General features: G+C 25.5%; 1 protein-coding gene across 1 annotated transcript; it reads left to right on the top strand.

The window, feature by feature from the left end:
- The first annotated feature begins 533 nt into the window (after positions 1-533).
- Positions 534-26,054, top strand: LOC105845526 (leptin receptor gene-related protein). The gene is made up of 7 exons (XM_065801246.1): positions 534-644; positions 1,283-1,369; positions 6,215-6,237; positions 13,617-13,701; positions 22,804-22,859; positions 25,224-25,255; positions 25,332-26,054. Exons 1-7 carry the CDS (start codon positions 628-630, stop codon positions 25,437-25,439), a joined length of 408 nt encoding a protein of 135 aa, XP_065657318.1. The 5' UTR covers positions 534-627; the 3' UTR covers positions 25,440-26,054.
- The last annotated feature ends 1,702 nt before the right edge of the window (positions 26,055-27,756 follow it).

The raw sequence follows: 27,756 nt of genomic DNA, 5'->3' as shown, positions 1-27,756 counted from the left end.
CAAGTTTTTTAAAAACATTTATTCCATTATGTACTATTTTAATAAAAATACCATTTTGTCAATGAAGTAACTGCATAGCTTATTGTTTAGTTTGCTATGTACTATGTGCAAGTGCAAAAAGATATTTAATATAAAAACTTTTCAAGTTATTCTGATTTGTATTTTTCAACTTTTCAAGTTGTTTTACCTATCAGAACACTATCTAACCAAAAAGAAAAGTAGCATTCTTTTACTATGACTGTTCCTTCATGCTCAAAATACTTTTATTTGTTAAGTTCTTTTTCTTGTACATCAATGCTTTAGAATTTCGTCTCTCTTTTTAATGCTTCCCTATTAGCTTCCTTGTTAACTTCCCTGTTAACAGTTAACTTTTTTTTAAGTATTCTGTCAACTATTTTGTTGTATTTTAACATTTTTCTCTACATTCTAATAACTTTTAACTTAAATAGTGGTTACCATTGGCAACTTGTTGGAATTGAGTTTGTTAAAAGAAAAATCGAATGACGAATAATAAATATGTACACTAACCAAATGTTTTTAAATCATTTTTTTTAGAAAAAAAGATAATAATAAATGAAGTTTTTTGTAGCAGATAATATACATATATATTAGTATCAAGTACAAACAATGGGTACTCTAGGAGCGTAAGTTTTTTTTTTGTTTGTTTTTTATTTTATAAGTTTTATATGTTAAAGTTTTATATATTAATTTGCAAAATGCAAGTATAATGCAGTAGGGGCAAGATCTTTGTTTGAAACTGTATTACTTGTTCCATTTTGTGGCATTCCACTCTAACAGGGTCAGAGTTGGGCAATATTGTTTTCAGCCACTTATCAATAAAAGGATCTTCTTTCAATCTGTTGAAAAATTTGGTTAGATTTTTGCTGTTAAGATTGTTGTGATTCTGAATTTTACGCATGTTTAATTTTATACTAAGGCCTAGGATCCCTGGTAGAAATTTTTCATATTTAATATTGTCATTTTTTGGTTTTTAGTGTTTTTAAAAAGTTTTTGTTCAGTTTAACGAATGTCCATCATAGATATTTTAAACAAAAATCGATGTAAGAAGTTTCTTGTTAAATGCTTTGGGAAGAGCATATTAAATTTATAGGCTATAAAAAACCTTTGAATATAATATAAATAAAGTAAGTAACAGGGATGAATGGGTTTTATTTTGTACATTTGTTACACCAGTATTATGTTATTATTATTGTTATTGTTTTTATTATTGTTAGGAAACAATGTAAAGTAATAATATATATATATATTTTTTTATGAACAGAATTATTGGAATGTCCTTTCTTTGTGCGATAGGCATTTTGTTGTTGGTATTGGGATGCTCACTTGATGAATTCAAAACCAAGAAAGGGTAATCTCTCTCACTCTATGTATATATATATATATATATATACATATATATATATATATATATATATATATATATATATATATATATATATATATGCATATCTTGCTCTATATATATATATATATATATATATATATATATATATATATATATATATATATATATACATACATACATACATACATACATACATATCTTGCTCTCTCTCTCTCTCTCTCTCTCTCTCTATATATATATATATATATATATATATATATATATATATATATATATATATATATATATATATCAGGGCTTGCGATGAAGAAAATCGTCAAGCGTGTTATATCTCGCTCGTAAAATTAGATTATGTTTTCATCGAGCGTAATTATGTGCGCTCGAGATAACGTCGGCGAGCGCGATCATGAAAATTGCTGAAGGCGATGCTCATAAAAAGTTTTTATTTTTTATATCTTTTTTTATTTGTTACATAATTCTTTCGTCAAAAAATGTTTGAATTAGTATCACACTCATGAAACTACTTCAACGAAGTAGATTTTTATACTTTCAAACTTCTTGTATATTGTCAGATCGCAATTTTATTTTTAACTATTTATGTTATAGAAAAATAATATCAAACAAAAACGCAACTTCTTATTGATTAAGTATTGAAGTATAATTTAGTGACTTAGTTTTGCTTCGTTGTTTTGATATATGTATTTTAAAATGTTACGCTGTAAACTTAATTAACGGTTAATGGTTTTTATATTTCTTGATATTTTTTATTCAAATTAATTATTTTTTTTTTCTTCTAAAATTTCTTTTTTAAATTACGTTTTTTTATCTTAAAATAATAACACAAGAATAATTTGAAATAATAATAAATAAGAATAAGAGCTTTCCATTTAATAAATGTTGACATCATTACTTTGTTCCTTTTCGAATGCCCTTGGTTGCGAGCATTTTAAACAACAGAATCATTTCAAATTTGAGTTAAAATAAATAATAGTTAATAAAAAACCTATACTATGAACAAAAACTAATTTTAAAAATTACTCTATTATTAATATTTATTTTTATTATAAACGATGTGTGGAATATTACAAACAATAAATCAAATAAATCTTACTTGATATTTTCACAAGATTAAAAATACTCTGCAGTTTCAATTTTCTTATAATGGTTTTCTAATTTTCTATTCTTATTTTATTTGCGCATTTTTGTATTCACATTGTGTTTCCACATGCACATTCCATTATTGGACGAAGCTAATGATAAACAACGCTGAACGAGCGTTGTTTATCGCGCCTAGAACGTTTGAAAATACCGTTTACGGGTGCGTTTTACGAGCGGAGCGCGATCGCGCTCGCTTCATCCCAAGCCCTGTATATATATATATATATATATATATATATATATATATATATATATATATATATATATATATATATATATATATATATATATATATATATTTATATATATATATTTATATATATTTATATATATATATTTATATATATATATATATTTATATATATATATATTTATATATATATATATATTAGGGTGGTGGTAAAAACAACTTATTTTAAAAATGTCAGCTGACAACCCCTAAATGTGTTTTATATAATATAATAATACTGGATTTATAAAATTTTTGAATAAAAAATATTTTTACGGGTGCCACAAGGCCAAACAGGTTCCTAATATTATAAAAAAAAAAAGTTTTTCAAAAGTATGTCATGTTGGGTCTCAAATGATACAAAAATATATAAAAATTTCAAAAATATGAATCATTTTATAAATATATTATTATTTTAGATTTTAGTAAATAGAAAATGACATTTTTTAATTTATAACAAAAAAAAAGGAATTTAACACGATTTTTTTAATTATAATTTTTTTATCTCTGCTTTTTATAAAAAAATGATTATTTTTGAAATTTTTACATAATTTTGCTTCATTTGAGCCCCAACATGATATACTTTTTTTTTATAATATTAGGAACCTGTTTGATGTATAAGGGCCTTGTGGCACCCGTAAAAATATTTTTTATTCAAAAATTTTTTAAATCCAGTATTATTTTATTATATAAAACACATTTAGGGGTTGTCAGCTGATATTTTTAAAATAAGTTGTTTTTATCACCACCCTAAGATATATATATATATATATATATATATATATATATATATATATATATATATATATATATATATATATATATATATATATATATATATATATATGTATATATATATATATATATATATATATAAACAGCGTTGAAAAAATATAATGGTACAATCACTTTGAATGGCAAATTTTAATCAAAATTGCCAGTTTGTTAAAAAAAAAAACTTTTTATTTAGTTAATTTTTTTTTTAATTCTGATTCACTCCCAGTAACCACTATTCAGTTAAGAGTTACAAGAAAAAAAGAATAGAGTAGTTATAAAGCAAGGAAATGGATGACAGAAGACTTGAAAAGTTGAATTTTGTATGAGTCAGGAAAACATGAAGATGGGAGAGAGTTCCTAAGAGTTGAAGTGCGGGGAAAAAAACTAGGCGAATAAAAGTTTTTAGAGCATGCAAGAACAGATACAGTAAATAAATGAGACTTTGCTGAATGACGAGTCAAATGAGAATGAGTTTTAGTTAATGGAACTAGAGATGATAGCTGCTTTGAGCAGTGTCTATGATAGTATTTGTAGAAAAAAGAAAAAGATGCAACTTTGTGACAATGGGAAAGCTTAGCAGATAGAGTGGGTCCAACTATGTTTACAATGCTTTTTTTGAACTTGTCTAGAAGAGAAAGGACATCATTAGAAGAACTAGTCCAAATATGACAACAACAGTATTCCATACAGGGACAAATAAGAGATTTGTAGAGGTAGAGAATCAAATTAGGAGAGAAAAAAATGGCGAGCATGATAAAGAGAAGCAACCTTAGCAGATGTTAATTTAGCAATCGGTTGTATATATGTTTCCCATGAGAGCTCAGTAGTAAACCATAATTCAAGAAGATGTAAAGAAGGGTTGGCATTCATTAATATAGAAGTGTTGACAGTATTGCGCAGTAAATAACTGAGTTTTGTGGAATTAAAATTCACAAGCCATTGTAAGACCCAATCTGTTACAGAAGTATGATCAGATTCAAGATCGGCTCCTTATTCTAAGCGATTGAGAAGAGAACACTTTTTGTCAAGACAGGAGTATAAAAATGAGTCATCAGCAAATAGAGCCACTTTAGATGTAAGGTTGTCAGGTAGATCATTAATGTAGATAAGAAACAAAACAGGACCAAGGATAGAACCTTGAGGTACCCAGAAGTTACTAGAAGTGAATTGAAGTGTTGGTCTTCGAGGATGACTTTAATAAAACGATTAGAAAAAAATGATTTGAATATCTCAAAAACTTGCCCAGATACACCATATGAAACAAGTTTATGGAGAAGACCAGCATTCCAAGCCTTGTTGAAAGCTTTAGATATGTCAAGAACAATAGCCCTAGCCTCTTCACCTACATCTAATGCATGATAAAATCTTTCAGTCACAGCAGTTTTTTGACTGAATTCTCTGGAAAAAAATAATTGGACACATAGCATAAATAATATATTAAGAAGACTTATGACAGAGTTGATATTTTGTGTGACCTTCTTTAGCTTTTATAATAGCATTTAAATGTTTTGGTATAGATTCCACTAATTTTTTTGTAATATCAGAACTTATTTCATCCCAAGCCTTTGTAACAGCAGTTTTTAATTCTGCCTTTTGCTTCAAGTGACAATTGCCTATTTGTTTATCTAATATCAACCATAAATTTTCGATTGGATTTATATCTGGACTTAGTCCTGGTCAGTTAAGAACACTTATGGATTTGGTTTGTAAAAATCCTGTTGTTTTTTGAACTTATGTTTCAGATCATTGTCATATTGAAATATAAAATTTCTACCTAATCTCAATTTACCCAATTTAATCCTCAAATTATTATCTAAAATATAAATAGATATCCTAATTCATTGTATCTTTGATAAATTAAAGATTTCTAACACCATTCCATGACATACAGCTCCATATTTATTACCACCTTCATGTTTTAAGATTCCTTGCATGCAATGTAAACAGTAAGCTTCACCAGGTTCTCTCCAAGTATTTTGTTTACCGTCAGAATTTATTAAACTGTGTGTAGCTTTTAAACCCATTATCATGTAAACAATTTTGGATTGTTTTATCAGTTATTTTGGTTCCAGTGTTATTTTCAATTTACACTGCAACTTTTCTGGATGATTCAAATTTATTTTTCTTGAATATTTTACAATAGTCTTACAATTGCGCCCATGTCCTTTGTCCCTTGTCTGTTGTCCTTTCAAAATCTTTACAGTTTAGTGACTTTCAAACTTTTTTACAATGTTTAAAATGGTGGAATGTAGAACTCTAGTCTCTTTTGATAGTCCTGTAAGTTTTTTTTTGTTTTATTAAACTTAAAATTAATTTAAAATCTAAATTTTTTCTATTGTATAGAACACATTAAGGGGGTGGCATCATATATTTTTCAAAAAATTTGTTTTTTGGAAACCCTATTATATCACATATATAAAATGTACATATATTCTATTTAATATAATATTAGGTTTGAGTAAACTTACAAAAAGGTTTTAAAAATGAAAGTTAAAATAATTTATGAGTAAAGAAAAAAGAAATTTTAAACTCTTAGTAACTTCAAAAGTATAAAGTTAAGTTAAAAATTTATTAAATTGATTAACAAGCATTTTTTAATACTAGATACAAAAATTTATAAATTAGGTTGTTTTAGTTGATTAATCAAGAGACATCTTACTATGCAAATTTTTTTCTTTATTTAGGTCATGGTGGATAATGTTCAACTGTAAGTAATTTTATATATTATGCATACAAACATAATTTTTTGTATTTTCTTTGTTGGTCTCATTGTTTTGTCAGTATTTCCAAACAAATGTGATAAAACCAACAAATGATGAGTTTAAAATTAGTAGATAAGTTAGTAGATAGTGAAACCTCCAGTTGACATGCTAAAAGACAACCTACTCCTATCCTATCCATGGATAAATGAGTGACTCTTTTCATTTGAAATTTGACTTTCGATATGCACTTATTCCATGCCTATTTTGGTTGATGGAACTAGAGATGATAGCTCCTTTGAGCAGCAACCATGATAGTATTGATAGAAGAGAGAAATCCAACCTTAGGATAATGAGAGTTGGCTCAAGCTTGGTAGATAGAATAAGTCCAACTACATTTAAAATGCATTTTTAGATCATGTCAACAAGAGTAAGAGCATCATTAGGAGAACCAGCCCAAATATAAAAACAGTATACCATACGGGAACAAATAAGAGATTTGTAGAGATAAAGAATAGAATCAAGAGTAAGATATTGGCTTGCACGATAAGGAGAAGCAACCTTAGCAGATGCTAACTTTGCAATTGATTGTATATATGGTTTCCATGAGAGGTCAGTAATTAATAATAACCTGAGAAGACATAAAGTAGAGGACTCAATAAAGTTTCTTCATTCATTAATATAAGAATGTTGACAATATTGCAATAGTTGTTTGCGATAAATATTTAAGTTTTGTTAGAGTTAAAATTCATAAGCCACTGCAAGCCCCAAGCTGCTACTGAAGAAAGATCACATTCAAATTATCTGCCTGTTCTAAGGGATTGAAAAAGAGAAGAATTTTTGTCAAGGCTCCTGCCTTCTCTTAAAATCCCTTCTCTTAAGTTGAGTCATCAGCAATTAGAGCCACTTTCAGATGTAAGATTGTCAGCAAGATTATTATTTAGATGTAAGATGGTCAGCAAGGTTATTAATGTAGATAAGAACTAATACAGGACCAAGGATAAAACTTTGAGGTACCCCTGAAGTTACTGGAAATGAAGAATAGTTTTGGCCTTTGATGATGATTTTAATACTGTGGTTAGAAAAAAAAAAAAATTTGATAATCTCCAAAAATTTCCCAGATACAATACGTTGCACCTTTTGTCAATGTCCAGCAATTATGGTTTGTGATTTGAGGTACAATCGCTGCCAACAATTGTGCTGGTTTACTCAAAACTTACTGGTTACTTTAAAACAAGGTGAAACTGTCAATTTTATGAATTATTTAGAAATTTTGAAGAACAATGCGTCTAATTGGTTTTAAATTTAAAATTTTATTTTTATATGCACTACTTTAGAACATGGCATCGTGTCAAAATTGTAAAGACATAGCTCCACGAAAATGCAATTAATGTATTTGTCCTGAGGCTGGGCAATTCACACAATATAAACCTCATCAAAAACAGTTTAGTAAAATTTAAAGCAGAAGTTTCTAACCCAACTTTACTAGCCCATCTAAGGAGATCAATAATGAAAGCATGGTGCCATAAAAGAATGCCCAACTGTTGTGAGTCTCTTGTTGCCTAGGGGTGAGCAAAACTAAGTATATCCGTCGGTTTGATAAAGCTGAATCAGATACCCAATTTTTCAGGTAGTTAAATATACCTGATTTTGCGGATATTGAATATCAGACACTGATCAGTTCTGGATCAAAAACTGGATTTATCTAGAGTTTCCAATCGGTTTTAATTGATAATCAAAAACCACGGTTTTTTATCAAAACCAATATAAATAAAAACCATTGGTTTTCAAAAACAGTTTTGGCCGTTTTTTTGTATAATGTCTTTTGAATGTTTATTTATTATAGGAAGGTTTAAAAAATCAAGTTTGTAAGTAATTAAATTTGAATTTTATTATTTAGATTGTATTTTGCTGGAAAGATTAACATATCTTTTCATTTTCAAAATTATTCAGGTATTCCAAAAAAAATGTTCAAATATCAAATAAAACACGCAAATACATTGGAATATAAAGCATTTAAATACTCAAGTAGGATTGGCCTATCCTTTATATTAAAGATTTTTATTCCTTAAAAAAACATAAGGATATTTTAAATGCATATTTTTGTTCATAAAATGTGGACATATAGGTATGTAATAAAAATAATTCACAATGTTTCTATCAATTATTTAATTTTTTTAAAATATATTTATCTTCCAGATTAATCATGTCATTGGTTTAGAAATTTACTATCCAGCTTAAAATTCTAAATTCAAGAGATGTTGAAGGCATCTTCATGTCATATCATGTAGTAGATGCAGTTCTGTTGTAACATGCTCCGGTGGATCCACAACTACTTTGCTGAATCATACTTTGAGTCATGGAATTACAATCAATAGTCCTTTGACTGGAGAATCAAGCAGCAGCTCAAATCCACCATCGTAAAAAAAAATTAAAACCATGGACAATTATTTACAAAAAATGAGCCTTAAAGAAATTTTAGCTGATCTAGCTACAGATGGTGTTTCGATTAATAATAAAATGGTATCAACCTATAAAACTAGCCTCATTAGAAATTATGGTTCCTATCCAGCTGAAAGTTTAATACAAAATATTAAGGATCATTTGAACTCATTTGGTGTCTGTATGAAAAGAGATTTAGTAGGTTTTATTCAAGATGGTGCACATTATACAAGAAAAATAAAGATGAACATAGAATTTATGATGATAATTTTAGTTTTGAATCAGTAAACAATGAGATTAATGTTGACTACTCTGAAATTTTGATGTATTCACAAAAGGTAGTGAAATTCATAAAAATCTCATCAGTTCCTAATCAAAATTTTAAGAAAACAATGACTGAGGATTTTGGTAAAGAAATCGGACTGCATCTGGATGTTCGTCATCGTTGAAATTTACTTTTTTAAAAACTAAGAAATGTTTATTCAAGACATTTACTGAATTAAATGCTCGTGATGTGATCAACAAGCTAGATTTTTAGTCATTAGCTTCATAACTTACTGCTTTAGAACCAGCAAAACTATGAATTCCTTAGCAGAGAATGCAACATTACTGACAGCAGATACTGTTCTTGAATTCATGCATCAATCGCATCTTTATTACATTCAAATTTAAAAAGCATGTCGATGAAAGAATTAATGGAAATGTTATGCAGTTGTTAAGGTGCTTAAAAGATCTGTTAGTTGTTGCATTAAAAATGATTTTAAATTTTGCTGGAAAACTTGCGTTTAAGCTTTTTGGATTTACTTCTAATGATAAGGAACCGCTACTAGCTGAAACACCGTGTACAACATCGGAAAATTTATCTGTTGGATGAATTAAATGCACTTCTCAATAAAGATAGCATTACACACTTGCCTAAATCTACTGATCAAATCAAATGGCTTAGAGTTTTTGTTGTATCGCAAGACGGGCGGAAAAACAGAAAATCTTGAAAAAATTTACAATGCAGTTTTCTCTATAAAACCCACATTAATAGATGTCGAACACATTTTTTCGAGCTGCACTAGTTTCTGCGCAAAAATCAGATCACAATTTCTTAACATTTTTTTACAATAAAAATAAGTCATTACAAGTTTTATTTCAAAATATAAACATAGAATATTTTGTTTAAATTTTTTAATAAATAATGCAAGATAAACTTTCATAAGTTTTATTATTTAGCAAGAAAAACCAAAACCTCGGTTTTTTGGAAACCCTAGATTTATCCAAATCTGAAACTAATTATAAAAACTGGAGTTTCTTTTGCATATTTACAGGCTTATAAAATCACAACCACATGTTATATACACAGCTAGCATTTTTAAATGCATTCAATATTTTATTTAGTATTTACATATTTGTTTAACTAATTTTAAATTAATTAAAAATAAACATAAACAATATTCTTAAGTTCTAAATCTATTTACATATTATCTTCATAAGTTTATTTGGCATCAACGTTTTAAAAGTTCATTCATAAGTTCAATAGTTTTAATATAATCTATAATTATAATGAAGATAAATATATAAATAAAATAAATACCTACAGTCATGTGACATTGAATTAAAAACACTTTTGAAACTTGATTACTTTTTAATTAAACAATATGTAAAGATGTTATTCATATAATTTAACCACACATTTAAAGAAGTTGGGGGAAAAAAAAGATTTATGTAAACAAAGCATGTTGACAAAAAAAAAATCAAGAAAACATTAAAGGACGTATTTTATCATTGGTACAACTTGGATATTCGTATAGAACGATTAAGAAATTATTAGAAAAGGAATCAATCAAAGTTTCAATAACCACCATTAGTAGAGTTAAAAATAACGTGGCGAGAATAAAAAGAAAAAATGATTTAAAAGGCAAAAAAGCTGAACATCGACATCAAGCTAAATTTACATGCATTATCATCTTGTGTTATAAAGAGAAGGTTTACAAGATCAAAAAAACTTTATGGATTTATTAAGAAAAACTGGACAAAAATCATTACAACTGATGAAAAACTATTCCACCTTACTGATTATGATCAAAAATCCAAACATATTTACATAAATAAATATCAAAAAGCACAGAGAGTACCTTATTATGAAAAGAAAAATTTTCCAAAATCTGTCATGGTATGGGGAGGAATTTGTGCAAAACGATTAACATCTCTAATATTAGTCAAATCAGGAGTTAAAATTAATTCAAGTAACTATATAGAGAGTGTTTTAAAACCATCTATTAAAAATGATATCAAAAGTCTACATCCAAAAAATGACCTTTATTTCCATCAAGACTCTGCACCTAGTCACTCTTTGAAAATAACCATTAAACTTTTAACTGATCAAAAAATCAAATTTATTTATCCTGAAATGTAAACACCAGACTCACCAGATAACACACCTATGGACTTTTTTACATTGGGTTATAGGTTAAATCAATTAAAAAAATAAAAAGCAAAAAATTTTACAGGGCTTCTTCAGAATATATAAAAAATATATGAAGGAACATCCCTCATGAACTTATAAATATAGCATTAATGTCTAAAAGTTATTAACTTATTTATGGTAACAAGGGTCATCAAATTGAACATTTAAGAAAAAGAAAAATTAAGAATAAAAAAAAATATTGCTTTTTAAATATATTTCCATTTAAATGTCACATGACTGTAGATATTGTATTTATTTATAACTAATGCAATTTGCATTTGTTTTTAAAGGAAATAACAATTATTTAATTTATAAATTATGCTATTATTTAACTATATAAATTATGTTACTATTAATGATAAAATTATTTAATTATATAAGTTATGTTACTATTAATGATAAAATTATTTAATTATATAAGTTATGTTACTATTAATGATAAAACTATTTAATTATATAAGTTATGTTACTATTAATGATAAAATTATTTAATTATATAAGTTATGTTACTATTAATGATAAAATTATTTAATTATATAAGTTATGTTACTATTAATGATAAAATTATTTAATTATATAAGTTATGTTACTATTAATGATAAAATTATTTAATTATATAAGTTATGTTACTATTAATGATAAAATTATTTAATTATATAAGTTATGTTACTATTAATGATAAAATTATTTAATTATATAAGTTATGTTACTATTAATGATAAAATTATTTATTATATAAGTTATGTTACTATTAATGATAAAATTATTTATTATATAAGTTATGTTACTATTAATGATAAAATTATTTATTATATAAGTTATGTTACTATTAATGATAAAATTATTTATTATATAAGTTATGTTACTATTAATGATAAAATTATTTATTATATAAGTTATGTTACTATTAATGATAAAATTATTTATTATATAAGTTATGTTACTATTAATGATAAAATTATTTATTATATAAGTTATGTTACTATTAATGATAAAATTATTTATTATATAAGTTATGTTACTATTAATGATAAAATTATTTATTATATAAGTTATGCTACTATTAATGATAAAATTATTTATTATATAAGTTATGTTACTATTAATGATAAAATTATTTATTATATAAGTTATGTTACTATTAATGATAAAATTATTTATTATATAAGTTATGTTACTATTAATGATAAAATTATTTATTATATAAGTTATGTTACTATTAATGATAAAATTATTTATTATATAAGTTATGTTACTATTAATGATAAAATTATTTATTATATAAGTTATGTTACTATTAATGATAAAATTATTTATTATATAAGTTATGTTACTATTAATGATAAAATTATTTATTATATAAGTTATGCTACTATTAATGATAAAATTATTTATTATATAAGTTATGTTACTATTAATGATAAAATTATTTATTAAATAAGTTATGTTACTATTAATGATAAAATTATTTATTAAATAAGTTATGTTACTATTAATGATAAAATTATTTATTAAATAAGTTATGTTACTATTAATGATAAAATTATTTATTATATAAGTTATGTTACTATTAATGATAAAATTATTTATTATATAAGTTATGTTACTATTAATGATAAAATTATTTATTATATAAGTTATGTTACTATTAATGATAAAATTATTTATTATATAAGTTATGTTACTATTAATGATAAAATTATTTATTATATAAGTTATGTTACTATTAATGATAAAATTATTTATTATATAAGTTATGTTACTATTAATGATAAAATTATTTATTATATAAGTTATGTTACTATTAATGGCAAAGTAACTAGTGATAAAATAAAAACCTTTATTAAAAACGTAATTAAAAAAATCAAACTAAAAAAGAATTAATTAACTACTTTAAAATTAATCTTTATTTATAAACATTTAATATAAATTTAATAGCCAGAAGATTATTTTGCACCGCTATTCTGCAACATTACCTAAAAATTAATTATTTTTTAACAGAGTATGAAAAGCCGAATTGGATATAGATATCCAATTTATTAATAGTTTTCAATTCAATATTGGATCTGTAATTATAAAAAAAAACCAATCGGATATCCATTCTGGAAAAAGCAGATTGGATATCTAAATTTTGGTGTTTTTTAATTTAATACTGGAGCCGAAATAAGATATCCAGTTTTTCAGATATTTTTGCTCACCCCTATTGTTGCCTTATTGCTGCATTGAGTAGAGGCTGTTCTAAAAGTTATAGGAACTTATACAAAATACTAAAGCATGTTTTTTTTAATTTTTTTATGTTCATGTATGTTGTTTTTTGATTTAAAATGTTTTTTAATAATAAATGGGTACAATAAAAAAAAGTTTTTTGCTATAAGTATTGGATGGTCGTATTTTTTTAACCATAACAGTATACACATATATACATATGTGTGCACGTATGTATGTGTGTTAGTTTTGTTCTTATTTTTATATTTATAATCAATTTTTCAGTATTCTTCTATGTTCTTGTGCCGATTCCTGCATTGATTGTGAGACGGCTTGGAGCTGACTTTTCTTCTTTTTCTGGATCATCAAAGTAGGTTTATTATTTATTCGAAAATTGTTTTGAAATATTTAATGCAAAATTTGTTATACCATTTTTTTTTTTTTTTTTTGTCATTTTTTTTTTTATTATTCACCTCCTCAAAGCCGAGAAGGCCACTACAGATGAAGAGGCTACTTAATAGTGGTTATAACCCTCTCTCAACTCTATAATTCCAAAACACGAAACTTGACGAACAAGGCCGCTGCGCGGAGAAACAAGTTGAAGTTCTCTTGATCATGAACTAATATAATTAGTTTTAATTAAGATTATCTAATTTAAACACAAAAAATATACAAGAAAGCCTTTGTATAGTTCATGTAAAGCTTGAATATATGTATGTATGTATGTATATATATATATATATATATATATATATATATATATATATATATATATATATATATATATATATATGCATCTATACATATATATATATATATCAGGCCTTGTTAAGAAGAGTTAGGCAGCTCGCACTTTGCCTGCGAAAAGGCGATTTGCCTACGCGTTCAGCAGTTTTATGCTACACAAAAACTTTTATCCTTAAGAATATTTAAATTATCTTTTGATGTAGTTAACGTGACGTTTATTCAGAAGAAAAAAATTCGTAAGTAAAATCATTTAACCGCAATTGCAAACTAATAGATTTTTTGTTAAAGAAACAGTTTGTTTAATAATTTTTTTGTTGTTGTTAAAAATTAGTTGAAAAAAATAAAGTGTTTTAAGTTTTATCTTAAGGAATGAAATATATAAATTCCTTTTAAATATAAAAATTATTTTTTGTCATAATTTGTTAAAAAATGCACGATTTATTTTGATGTAAATATTTTATCAATAAGATATTTTGTTTATTGTTAATTCAATAATGTAAAGTTTTAATGGCGTTCGTTTAATTTATGAAAATAAATTATGATCACGAATATGTTATCAGTAACTGATAAATAATAAAAAAAAACTCTTTATTGTTTAAAAACATTATTAAAAAAAGTTTACAAAATAAATAAGAAAAAATTTATTAACAGTTAATTAAATAACCAAAAACCAACTGTAAAATTATAAGAAAATAAAGAAATATTATTTTACGTTTTATGAAAAAATATTTTTTTCAAAATAAAATTTAGTTCATATTTGAAAAAAATAAAAAAAATGATTTTTCAAATAGGAACTTAGATTTTATTTGTAACTTTTGTTATAGTGAGAAAAAAAAAACTGTATGATTTTTAACGCTTTATAAAATAACTTTAATTACAATGTGGTAATTGAAAAGACGCCAGTGGCGCAATATAACTTCTAATAATACAAAATATATTTACTGAGTTGAGTTACTTAGAAATGCGTTACACGTTTTCGTTACGCAGCGAAATCTCGTAACAAGGCCTGATGTATAGTAAATATTAAAACAAAAAAAATACAACTTTTTGTTGGTACTCAGAGTTTCATGCCTGGCGGCAATCATCAGCTATATTTTTTTAAATCAAGAAGTTAAAAAACTAAATATATATATTAAGCCTTCCCGGGAAGCGCGTGCGGTTGCACGCCTTGTATGTCCACGCTTTAAGTAATTTTTTTAAACAACTTGACCACGTTTTTATATAGTAAGTGCTTTAAGAATTCGCAGCAAAATAAAGCTATAAGAAACTAGAGAACAAATCACCAATACTTGAAGAAATGAATCGAAGGCTATACGAAATAGAAAATCTAAAAAAATAAGCTAAAAAAATTTAATAATAAAAAAAGAAAACTGTTGCCATAAAAATAATATGCCTAAATGTTTTTGTTTTCTTATTTTTAGAGCATTTGTTATTTTCCACTACTAAAATTGATACAAGTTGTGGAGAAAAGTAGATAAGAATATAACGAAAATAAAAATACTTTTTGATATACGATTTTTTTGTGACTTTTTTCAGTCAGTATATAAAGGAAATTTTAATTTTACTTTAAAAATTTTACTTTATAAATTGCGCTAGAAACACAGACAATTTTTAAATTTGTTTTTTAAATGTCTTTGCTAAACTTTACTGTTTTTATCAATACACAGGAAAGCGAGAAAACTAATTGCTATTTATTTGTAAGAAAAAACTTTTGTAAACAAGTTTTTGATGTAAAAAAATGAAATGATGCTGCAAAATTTTGTGGGCTAGTTCATTGTTAATTTACTGAACTTTCCTAAAGAAATTTTTAGGAGCCTATTTAAAACTTTTTTTAAGTTTTAAATACATTTTTTTAAACAGAGCAATCATTATGTTCATTATCTCTAGTAATTCGTATTAACATAGGAATTCGGGCAATATAAAAGAAACAATTTCAGACATGCATTAAATGCGGTAAATAAATTTATTAAAGAATTTTTTTCTTTTATTTAATTTATTCCGTCATTAACAGAATTTATTAATCAAATAAATTTTTTTTACAAATTAGTAACAATATTTTTCTTATTTTCATATTATATAAGTATTGAGAAAAAACGTCAAATATACCAAAACTTTTTTAAAAGCAAAAAGACGTAAAACCAAATAAACGAATAAATGTAATAAACAAATAAACGTAAGAAAAAAATTAACAAAATTTCTTATAAGTCTAGCGTACATAGCAAATTGGTTTCTTAATTATATGGACTGATAAAAATCGTGAATAAATTGCATATTGAAACTTTCAAATGTTGTTAAATGGTTATAAAAGATAATTTTTTTTAATTATTAAATTTTCTAGTTTATACTTGATATTTGGTCCTTTTTTAAGGATTTCTTTTTTTTTTCTTAGTAGATAAGTTAAGCTTTTTGCCGCGAATTATTGAAACGCTTTTTAAGTTAAAGGATGTGAACTGCTGTGATCAGTTAGTTTAAAAAAATTACTTTAAACATGGACAAATAAGGCATTTGACCGCACGCAATTCCTGGGAAGGCTTGATATATATTTATATATACACAGGGTATTAGTCAGCCAAACGGCACTGTGTATACCGCAAAGTTCTCAATAGATTTAAATTCCCAAAGTTCAATCACTTTTTTTTAATTTAAAAGTAATAGGACAATTTTCATAAAAATTCTCGATATTTTGTAAAACAATAACAATAAATATTCTTAAAATCACAAAATGCAGTAAAAAATATATTCCGACTAAGACCCTGGTGTGTGTTGATATATATATATATTAGTGATGTACGGATAGCACATTTATGGCCGATGCCGATACCGATGTCCATGGATGGGAATAGGCCGATACCATGAATCAGCTAATTATTAAAATTTTGAAACTGTAAAACCATACAACTTTAAATGAATAGCCATGGCGCAGTGGTACTTGCCTCAGAAACAAAGGATCCATGGTTCAACCCCACCTCTGGCCAAGTTTTGCGACATCGGTTAGGAAGGAAGCATGAACTTCCAAATAGGTGCTGTAAGGACTTCTTGGGGCACCTAAATAAAATTAAAAAAAAATTGTGTAACTTTTTCATGTAATCGGTACTGGTAAACAAATACTTAGATCCAAATCAGAGCCAAGCCATTATTTTAAAAAATATTAGAAAAACTCAGTTAAAAAAATATATTTTTTTTAGTTTTTTTTTACATTGAAAAACAAACTTTCAAAAAATAAATACATTTTTAGAGGAGCACTTTATATTTCAATTATAAAATCTTAGAATTCTTTATTAACTTATTAGTAATTTAGATATCTAAACAACAATCATATAGAAATATAGAAGGCTATACTTGAACACATGTAGATAACAATGCTTCTGCAATTATTCTGAAAACAAAATTATGGTAATAAAAGTGTAAGTACATTCAGCTGTTAAATTAAAGCTTATAAACATCTTAAGAATAAACAAATTTGCCTGTAAACAAAGTCAAAATAAACAATTTCTCAAAAATATTTTAAATAATGCATAAAGCTTAGTTTATTTATTATTTAATTATTATCATTTTGATAATAAGGGATTAAAATATAAAAATGGATTAAAATTGGGGATTAAAATGCAGGATTAAAATATAAAAAATGCCATTGGTTTGAAAATCGGTAAATTAATAAAAAAAGGCCGATATTGATTCCGATTGTGCAAAAAGTGGCCAATTAAGCCGATGCCAATTAATCGGTACATCACTAATATATATATATATATATATATATATATATATATATATATATATATATATATATATATATATATATATATATATATATATATATATATATATATATATATATGTATTCACACACACATAAAACATTATTATGTTAAAGTTGTTTGAAACCAAAAACTACAATTATTCTTTGAAACAACAAAAAAAAGATTTCCAGAGAATATTTGACTGTATATGAAGTATTCAAATAAAGTTTTAAAAATGATGCAGACATAAAAAAAATATTTTATATCTCTGTTCAGTAAAATCAGAGATTTAAAACTTTCGTATGTAACTAAGAACATTTTCTCTACCAACTGTATTTTTTTTTATTTTTTATTTAATCTTTTCTTTTGTTTTTTTTGTAGCTTTTTCCCGTTGATGAGAAGCCATTAAAATGAATTATTTTTAAAAAAGTTTTAAATTACCAATTGCGCGTTCACTATTTTTTTGTTCCCTTCTATTCTTGAATTGTAATAGAAACATCAAACGTCAACCCGTCTTTATGAAGGCGAATAAATAAAGATAAACAACGCTTTCATATTTCAATAGCACTCATAAAACAATTTCTTTTAGTATTAAGTATTCAGTTTAAATTTTTTTAATATTATATAAAATTTGTATTGATATTAAAAAAAAATTCAATATTAGATTGGATATTATCAAAACAGTAGAAATTATCAAACTACTTTTTTTTATTAAATGAAAATCTGCGTAATGAAGATCTGTGTGCGCGAGTGTAATGAAAATCTGCGTGCGCGAGTGTAATGAAAATCTGTGTGCGCAAGTGTAATGAAAATCCATGTGCGCGAGTGTAATGAAAATCTCTGTGCGCGAGTGTAATGAAAATCTGTGTGCGCGAGTGTAATGAAAATCTGTGTGCGTGACTGTAATGAAAATCTGTGTGCGCGAGTGTAAATTTAAACAAATTAACATTAGCAGGTAATTTGAAAGTTTATTTATTTGCAAAGTTAAACTTAAAAAATACATTAATTTTATTCAAAATTATTATTTTAAAAAGAATATGAGTTCGTTAATTTTTTAGCATTAAAAATTAATAAACTCGTATTTTTTGTGCGTTTAGTTTCAATTATTAAGAACTATTAATCAAATGAAAATTTAAACAAATAAACAAATAAAAAATCTGACCAAAAAAAAAAAGATTGACCATCAGCTCCATGCGTTAGTTGGTCAAATTGATTGCTCGCCTAGGGTTTCTTATTTTCCATGCTGCTATATAATATGTTTTACTTATATTTATAAATATAAGGACACATAATGCGTTCTTTTAATTAATATCAGTGCATTATAGTAAACTAAAATTGTTAAAAATAAATAATAATATAGAGCAATATTCAATGGATATCATTTAATTATATTAGGTATAATCTTTATCAAAGTATGAGCCTCATTAGCCAAAAAAGTACAAACATATTTTATAATAATATAATTCATATTTTATTAATAAATCTATATTAATAAACTATATCAAGTTGTTTAAACACTTAAAGAATCTCTTGCAAAAAATAAACATATTGCAAAAGTTTTTACAAATATTTTTATGATTTCATATTAATATGTACATAGATGACATTTTTCTGGGAATTCCCAAAATTCTGAAAATTCCAACTTTCCTCTATTTACCTTCAGGGGAACTCTATGTGAAAACATCCAGGGCATGCAACCCTAAGTTTCAGATTTTGCTGATTTTTAGACCACTCATAGATTTTAATAAGTTATGAACATTCCCAAAATTTTATCATCGAATTCTAAATAGTTTTAAAGTTATGATATTCAAACTTTGCCTTCAACCAACAAAAATCCACCATTTAAAAAATGATTTTGGTCTTTGTTTCTGTTTTGTGTGCAATAGAAAGCTGAAAATGTATACACTTACGTATTTTGAGGCAAGGAATCCAATAAAACGACATTAAATATTTGAGAATAAACAAAACACCTGAAATCTTGACCTTTATCTCAATTTTACTGAGGCAAGTTACGAAGTAGCCAACGTAGCTCAATTTTTTTTTTTCAGATGTTGTCCTGAATAAATTAGTTAGAGTTGTTACAAAGTATTAGAGAGTGGTCATTTCTTACACAGAAAAAAAACATAGTCCAATTTACTTTATTTGTTTAAAAAAACATGGTCAAATTTAATTAAATTTGTTACATATAAAACAGGAATTATGAAAAATCAAAAGAAAAAAAGGTGGTACTCTTAAGTGCTTAACACATGGAAGTTGGTGTTCAATAACTTTCGTAAAATTTCCTCAACCATCCTGAGCTTATTAAGATCCCCGTTTATAAATTTTACTTGTTATGAGCAAAAAAACTTTATCTTAAATCTAAATGAAACATTTTCAGTTATCATTTTCTAAGTTTTGCGACCAGTTTAGGTCTTAAAAATTAGAAAATATGAACTTACTTATTGGAGAAATTCCCACTCACTTGTTTATTAATACTACCTTCCCCCCCCCCCTTCCTTCTTTCCCACCTCCCCCATTTATTACTTCTAGATAAAATTTCCATCCATCTTTTTATTCCCACCCCACATTGTGTTAAGCACCCGAGAGTAACTTGACAGTAATGAAACGGAAGCAGCTTGACCATATTAAAATGTTCCATTAGTTGTTGCTAACTTGCTTTTTCCTTTTTTTTGCTGTTGATCATTTTATAAAATCCGATCCTAAATTTCAAAAATTTTACAGAGTGTGAGTTGAATTATAAAAATGCAGATGTATCGGTTCAATTTTTTTTTTTTATAGTCGTCTTTATTTAGTCTGAGTTGAATAATTTAGAGCAATGAATTGGATTGGGATCATTCCTAAAACAGAAATAAAAAGCATTGTCAAATGTACATTATTAGTAGATAAATTTAATGAAGAAATTTAGAATCATGATCTGACTTTTTGATTTAATGTTTCTAAGTATTTTATTAAATTTTTATCACTATACTAAACAAGATTTGAAGTAATTTTAGTAAATAATAAGCAGTTTTTATTTTTTTTTTATTGACTGATGGCCAACAATTGGTTGAGACAATTATTAGTAAAAAACGTCAATATTGAATAAAGTTGTTTACCATCACTTTAAAAAATTATAATTTTTTTTTAGTTTTGAGATCCAAATTCCTGAGTAAAATTTAATAAACAGAGGGAAGGGGTCTTAATAAGCTCAGGGTGGGTGGGAAAATTTTCCAAAAATTATTAAACAATAAACTTCTGTGTATTAACCACTTTTAAGACCTAAACCACCTTTTTTTCATTTGTTTTTTCATAATTCCTGTTTTATAAGTAAAAAAAAAAATCAAGCTACATCTGCATTATTGTAATTAAACTCGCCCAAGTGAAATAGCAATAAAGGTCAAAATTACAGGTGTTTTTTTTTTTAATATTTTAAGTTGGTTTATAAGATTCCTTGCCTCAAATATGTAGGCATGCTCATTTTAAACTTTCCATTGCAGAACAGTCAGAACAGAAACAAAGACCAAAACCATTTTTTTAAATGGCAGATTTTGGTTGGTTCAAGGCAAAGTTTGAATAGCCATATCTTTAAAACTGTTTGGAATTATATGATAAAATTTTGGGAATGTTCATAACTTATTAAAATCATTTAGTGGTGTAAAAATCAGCAAAACTACAAAATAACTCAACTATGATATGTATGACAGTTCTAACTAACATAAAAGGTTAAACATAACATAACATCTTTTAAATTTATACGAATAATTATGACACATTTTTATACTATATTTTATATATATATTGCCAAGTTTTTCACTTGCATTTACCATTATTTTATACTTCATAAATATATTTATACAGAGGCGATTCTACGAATAAGTTGAGGAGGGAGGGGTGAAACCTTAAAAAGTACCAACTAGCTTCTAAAAAAAAAAAGGTCCTCAAAACTAAAATTTACAAGACTGAATTGTGTCAAATACCCATCTAGCTGACTAAAAAACCAATGATAGCTTGAAAATCACCTTCTTTGGGGGGTGTTCCACCCCCACACACACCTGCCCTGTAAAATTGCCTCTGTATATACACTTACATATGTATGTATTTATACATACATATGCATGTATAATAACTAATTTAAAAAGTCAACAACAAGCAACCATTATATAAGTTCAGAGTTACTAGTAAGTAAAGAAGAAAAATAATAAAGATAAGGATTGACAGAGAACTTCGAGATAAATTATGTGAGTCAAAAAAACATAAAGATGGGCGAGAATCCAGAAGCATCAATGTTCAATAAAAATGCTAAATGAATTAAAGTTTAATTAAATTGAATTAAATGAATTAAAGTTTAAAAATTAAGCAATAAAACAAAGACACTGCTACAATAAAAGGATGCAACTTTCCTGAATGGCGAATCTTTCAAGATTTTATTTTGATTAGTGGAACTAGATATTATAGCTTGCTTGATCAGGGATCATAATAAGATTTTTAAAAAAAAGGAATATGATACCCCTATGTGCACATACCCCTTCATGATGCTTTAATTTAAACACTAAAAAGTGAGATCAAAATAAAATAAAATACTTGTTTTTTACTTTTCATTAAAAGAATGTTTGCTCAAATTAAAACCCTCAGTTGATGCATGTACTCTCTGCTGCACTACGTTTTTTATGTATGTACCATATATCTGCATCTAAGGTTATATTGTTTGATATATTGTACTCTCCATTGTAGTTATAGCTATATAAGTTGATAAATGTACTTCACTGCACCTATAGCTGTATAAGTTGTTTTATGTACACTTAGTATAAAAATTGAAAAAATAAAACTTGTCATTTAAGTTGATATTTAAAAAATTTTTTTTTTTTTTTAAATGTTAAAATCTTCTGCCATTTTTGTAATGATTTTTGGCAGCCATTAAACATTAAGCAATTAAAATTAAGGCAACAATTAAAATTTATTTAAAAGTTAAAGATATATTACTGACTTATAAACTCTTAAATGGATTTTAGTTTGGTAGTTGAGCTGGCATTATTTTTTACATCTGGTATAGTAGTATCTGCTTTTGGTAAGTGAAATCAATTTATTTATATCACAATTAATACCTCATTCAAAAGTATTACTTTTATTTTATATTTTAGTTGATTATTAGAACTGTCGAGTCCTTAATAAAAGGGGGAGGGAGATGTTTATTAATTTTTTTAAATTTTCCCACCCACCCAAAGCTTATTGAGACCCCCCTTAAGACCGACCCAAGGCTTATTAAGACCCCCCTATTTATTAATTTTTACTTGTTATCAACAACAACAACAAAAATTAGTGAAAATCGGCTTTAAAAATTAGAAAGTAATTATTTCAGTCACTGATAAAAATAATTAGTGTAAACAGGCTTTAAAAATTGCCTACCGAGTAAATCTCGTCTTGTTAAACATGAGCTTTTGGTTTATTTCTTACCAAAGTATAAAACTTATATCAGCATATTGAAACTATTACAAAACAGCTGTTAGAAAATGTGCATTTGACCACAAGCCACGCTAGAATTAAATACTTTTATGCATGTAAAAAATATTAGTTTGGATTTATAAACTAAAATTTTTACAAAAAATACTTTTGATGTAACATTAAAAAAAAATCTCCACACCCTCCCCCCATTCTTCCTTGTATTAAGGAATCGAGAGTATATATCTGTATTTCTTGTTTAATGTTTTGATAAAAATTTGAAAGCTTTTAAAAATAAAAAAAAATCATTGTTATTTAGTTAAGTTTAAGGTTAGTTTCCAGAAAGGTTTGTCAAGCATATATATTTTTCATTATTATTTATCATCATTATTTCAAATTTATTAAAAATAACAAAAACTTTTTTAAAAGCTAGTAATTCCAAAATTTTTTTAAAAGCTTCTAGTCTTTTTGTGTGCGTTTAGGTTTTTAGTTGGAGTGGGCTTTTTCATCTTTTAAATATTGTGACAAGAGGGAAGAGAAGGAATGTGCTAAGAGTTGGAGCGGGGGTTTTTATTTTAACAATATATTTTGACAAGAGGGAAGAGCTTCATTGCTTTACACATGAAGCAAAATAATTAGTTAAAACTTTTTCATTGAAAATGTTCTGAAAATGTTTTTAATAAAAATAAGATATATTAATGGAATTACCCCCAGAAGATATATTAATGGAATTATCAAGATTTCTCTGAGTTCAGCATAGATTTCGGCACACAACTAAAACCAATTATTTTAAATGTACGTAGATACTACAAACACTAACTTATTAGAATTATGTCAACTACATCACTGAAAAACTGTATTATTTACTTTCTCTGCTTTATAAACTGTTCCGATATATTAGTGGTTCTTCCAAATCTGTTTGAAATAAATCCACAGAACCTGCTGAGCTCATTCTTAGCATTCAGCTATTGTTAATACTTGTTGCACTGAATGCTTTTTTTGCTTGTCGAAAGACAACAATTTATGAAACCAATTTTCTGTTCTGCATTTTTGAGTATTTTGTCCATTAAATGGTTAACACCCAAAATTACTTGTGTGCATCATTTGTTGGTTTTCTGGTTGTCCGCATCTAAACTTTCTAGTAAGGTCACGTCCCAAGCTACAGAATTATGTCCTATCAAGTATGACATTAGCTGAGAAGTGTAAGACCCGAAGTAGTTATTTTGATAGAATAGTTTATCTTCTATCATAGCCATGCCAATTTGTTACTCCAGTTTCTTTTAATAAAACTTGTATTTATTACGTATGTTATACGCGTGTTTGGTCAGTTTTAGTAAATCTTGTATTTAGTACGTATGTTTGCGTTACGTGTGTTTGGTAACGCTGTTGTTGAAATCATTTACTACTATGTATGGTCCAATTTGTTATGACTTTTATTTCTTTCTTATTTGCAAAATTTGAATCCCTAATAGTCAGTGTGAAATTTCTTCGCAACGTTATTGGCATGTAAAGTATAAATGTTCTTTGCAATCCAATCTTCAATAAATTAAAGAGTGTATTTCTAAAAGGCACACTTTTATTGTTAACAAAAAAAATCTAATTATCCGCCAAAGAATTTTTCGATATCAATAGTTTTTTTAATCGTCAATAAAGTTAATGAACAATTTTTCTATTCATACTAGCATAATTAGATTTTTACTTTTTCAATAAAGATTTTGAATGTTAGAAAAACTCGATTTTTGAAATAATGGACTTAGCACCTTTTAAAAAAAATGCTCTTCAATTCAGCTGCTACCGTTTTACTGGCATTCTCATGAGACAGAGTCTTCTGTCCTGGTTTTGTGGTATATGAAGTTCAAATTGGTTCAAACGTTAATTTTGAAACGCAAATAATTCTAGTTTAAATTTTGGCTTTTTTGTTATGTAAAAGTTGTTTAATATATAATTTTTTTTCTATTTAATAGATAATCAAAAACATGTTTTGTTTATTTAGGTCTTCCTGTTGTTTTAGCAAGAGCTCATATTGTAAGTGTTTTTAGATTCTTGTTAATTGAAATTTCGGCTTCAGTTTTCTATTTTTATAGTCGTTTCTTTTTTCTAGATAAAATATGGCGCAATGGGGTTGGTTATGACTGGAAATTTGTTCATTTTTCTTACTATACTTCTTTTTTTTACGGCTTTCCAGCCCGAAGACGATATTGGGTTTTAAATATGCAAAAAAAAAGTTTCTTAAGTTCCCGTGTACCTTTTTGAAATACTTATTTCAGATATGTTAGGTTCTTTTTGATTGGGTCATGAGCCACATTAAATAAAATTACACATTTTTATAAGCATCAGAGTTGACTAGACGAAAAATATATCAAACTTCGTTTAACATGGGCGTATCGAAGTTGTAGAAAACTAAGGCTAAAGTATAAAAGCAACCTTCAAACGATGGTTTCCATTTTTACATCTGATATATATAAAATATAAAATTTTTACTGAAGAGAAATTCAAATATATTTTTAAATGTTTGCTAAGGTCGCAGTTAAAGAGACAACGGGAGAAAAAAAATGTACATTGTATTTATTTAATAATTATTATTATGTTTATTATTTATTTATTTAGTTAATTAGCTTATTAAAAATGTTTTTTTTGTTTTTTTTTATACTCGAAATTGACTTATAGCTGTCAGACTTAATTTGTAATATGTTTGATATATATATATATAATACGAAGATGTAAATATACGTGATCTTTAAAATATTTTAGTTTCACACCTTTGGTTAATTCTCATATAATCATGTTATTTTGTATTTTTTAGTGCATAAATATGTTTAAGCGATTTAGCTTCTTCTTTTTTTTTTAACCTCCTTTTATAATATATTTTTTGCAATTGGATCCAAATATCCTCCAATTAAAATACTTTAATTCCTCCACTAAATATTTTAACACATTTTAAATATTCAAGTGCAATAATATTTACTTGCTAAACGGACTTTTATATATATGTGTGTATATATATATATATATATATATATATATATATATATATATATATATATATATATATATATATATATATATATATATATATATATATATATATATATATATATATATACATATATATATATACATATATATATATATATATATATATATATATATATATATATATATATATATATATATATATATATATATATATATATATATATATATAATCCAAGGTAAAAGGAGCAAAAACTAAAAAAATTTAAAACACTGTTTTTTAAAACACTATTTTTTATTCAATTTTGTTTGAAAATGCATAATTTTTTATATATAGCTTCGATAAATTATTATTAATTTTTATTTAAAAAATTAAAAACAAGGCTCTATTCAAAAAAAAAATGCATTAAGAAAAGAACGTTTTATGTTTTAAAAAGTTTTAAAACTGAAATCTTAATGATTAAGGAACATACACTGCAAATTTCAGCAAAAGACCTGATCTTTTCTAGATACTGAGATATCAGGTAAGATAATGAGATATCAATGAGGAGTTCCAAAAAAGTACAAAATTGAGAAAAGTTTTTGAAACAATAACCATAATTTATTTCCATAAAAAAACACCTGGTTTTTATTGCTTCGTTCAATTTGTATATTATTTCTTACTATATATTATTTAAAAATACAATGATATTAATGCAAACTTTACTACAGAGTTAGAAAACCTAAAGTCAACGCACGACTAATTGTTAACTTTATTAAAAACAAACATTTTGTTGTTATGTTGTATTAATTCTTATGTGTAAAGTAACCAAGACAAGAGTTTTTTTAATAGTGAAATTATTACATACAGTTCCTCGTCAAACTTTTTACCAATTTTATTATTTTTTATATTTTCTATCGATAGAATATACTATACTATATGAAAAATTTAGGTAAAAAAGATCGTTTTTTACATAGATTTTTTTTTAAGACGTGTTTATTAAATAATTTAGTAAAGGCTTTCTATTTATATTAAAAAATAACTATTTTCTAACATAAATACACAAAAGAATAAAAATATGTTTACATAAATTACTATTAATTTGTTCATCCTGTCTAATTTGTTATACCTGACAACAGTATTGCGTACTATAAACGCAATGTAAAAATTTTTTAAATGTGCTTTTTGAATCCGAATTGCACATTTAAAAATTTTTAATCGATTAGGTCCTACTTGTTAACTTTTCTATAAAAATTTTATTATATTTTTTTTTTTAAATTTTTCAATAACTACCATACATTTTTTATGGGATTTAAATTTATAATGTACAATCGACCTAAATCTTCACCACTTTACTCCATTTTTTGACTTTTCCTTGAAAATGTTTCGTGAGCAGTTTTATTGACACTAGATCTGGAGATGACTCTTCGATGTTGCTGCAGAGTTTCCTGAACACATAATTTTATTATGTGTTCAGGAAACACATTTTATGCCAACTAATTTCTTAGTAAGTCCCAAACTCTCGATATGGCTAAAAACAATAATTGTTTGTTAATGTAAAGAGATCTATTTA

Source organism: Hydra vulgaris, chromosome 07 (genome assembly GCF_038396675.1).
Source record: "Hydra vulgaris chromosome 07, alternate assembly HydraT2T_AEP".
In the NCBI taxonomy this organism is placed as follows: Eukaryota; Metazoa; Cnidaria; class Hydrozoa; order Anthoathecata; family Hydridae; genus Hydra; species Hydra vulgaris.
The sequence above is the reverse complement of the archived record's forward strand: the minus strand, read 5'-3'. Positions and strand labels throughout refer to the sequence as shown.

Bases quoted from the DNA above. Each gene is read 5' to 3' on its own strand.
- LOC105845526 (XM_065801246.1), top strand. The intron at 22,860-25,223 runs GTAAGTGAAATC...TTGTTTATTTAG, and splicing joins TATAGTAGTATCTGCTTTTG to GTCTTCCTGTTGTTTTAGCA. The intron at 25,256-25,331 runs GTAAGTGTTTTT...TCTTTTTTCTAG, and splicing joins TTTTAGCAAGAGCTCATATT to ATAAAATATGGCGCAATGGG.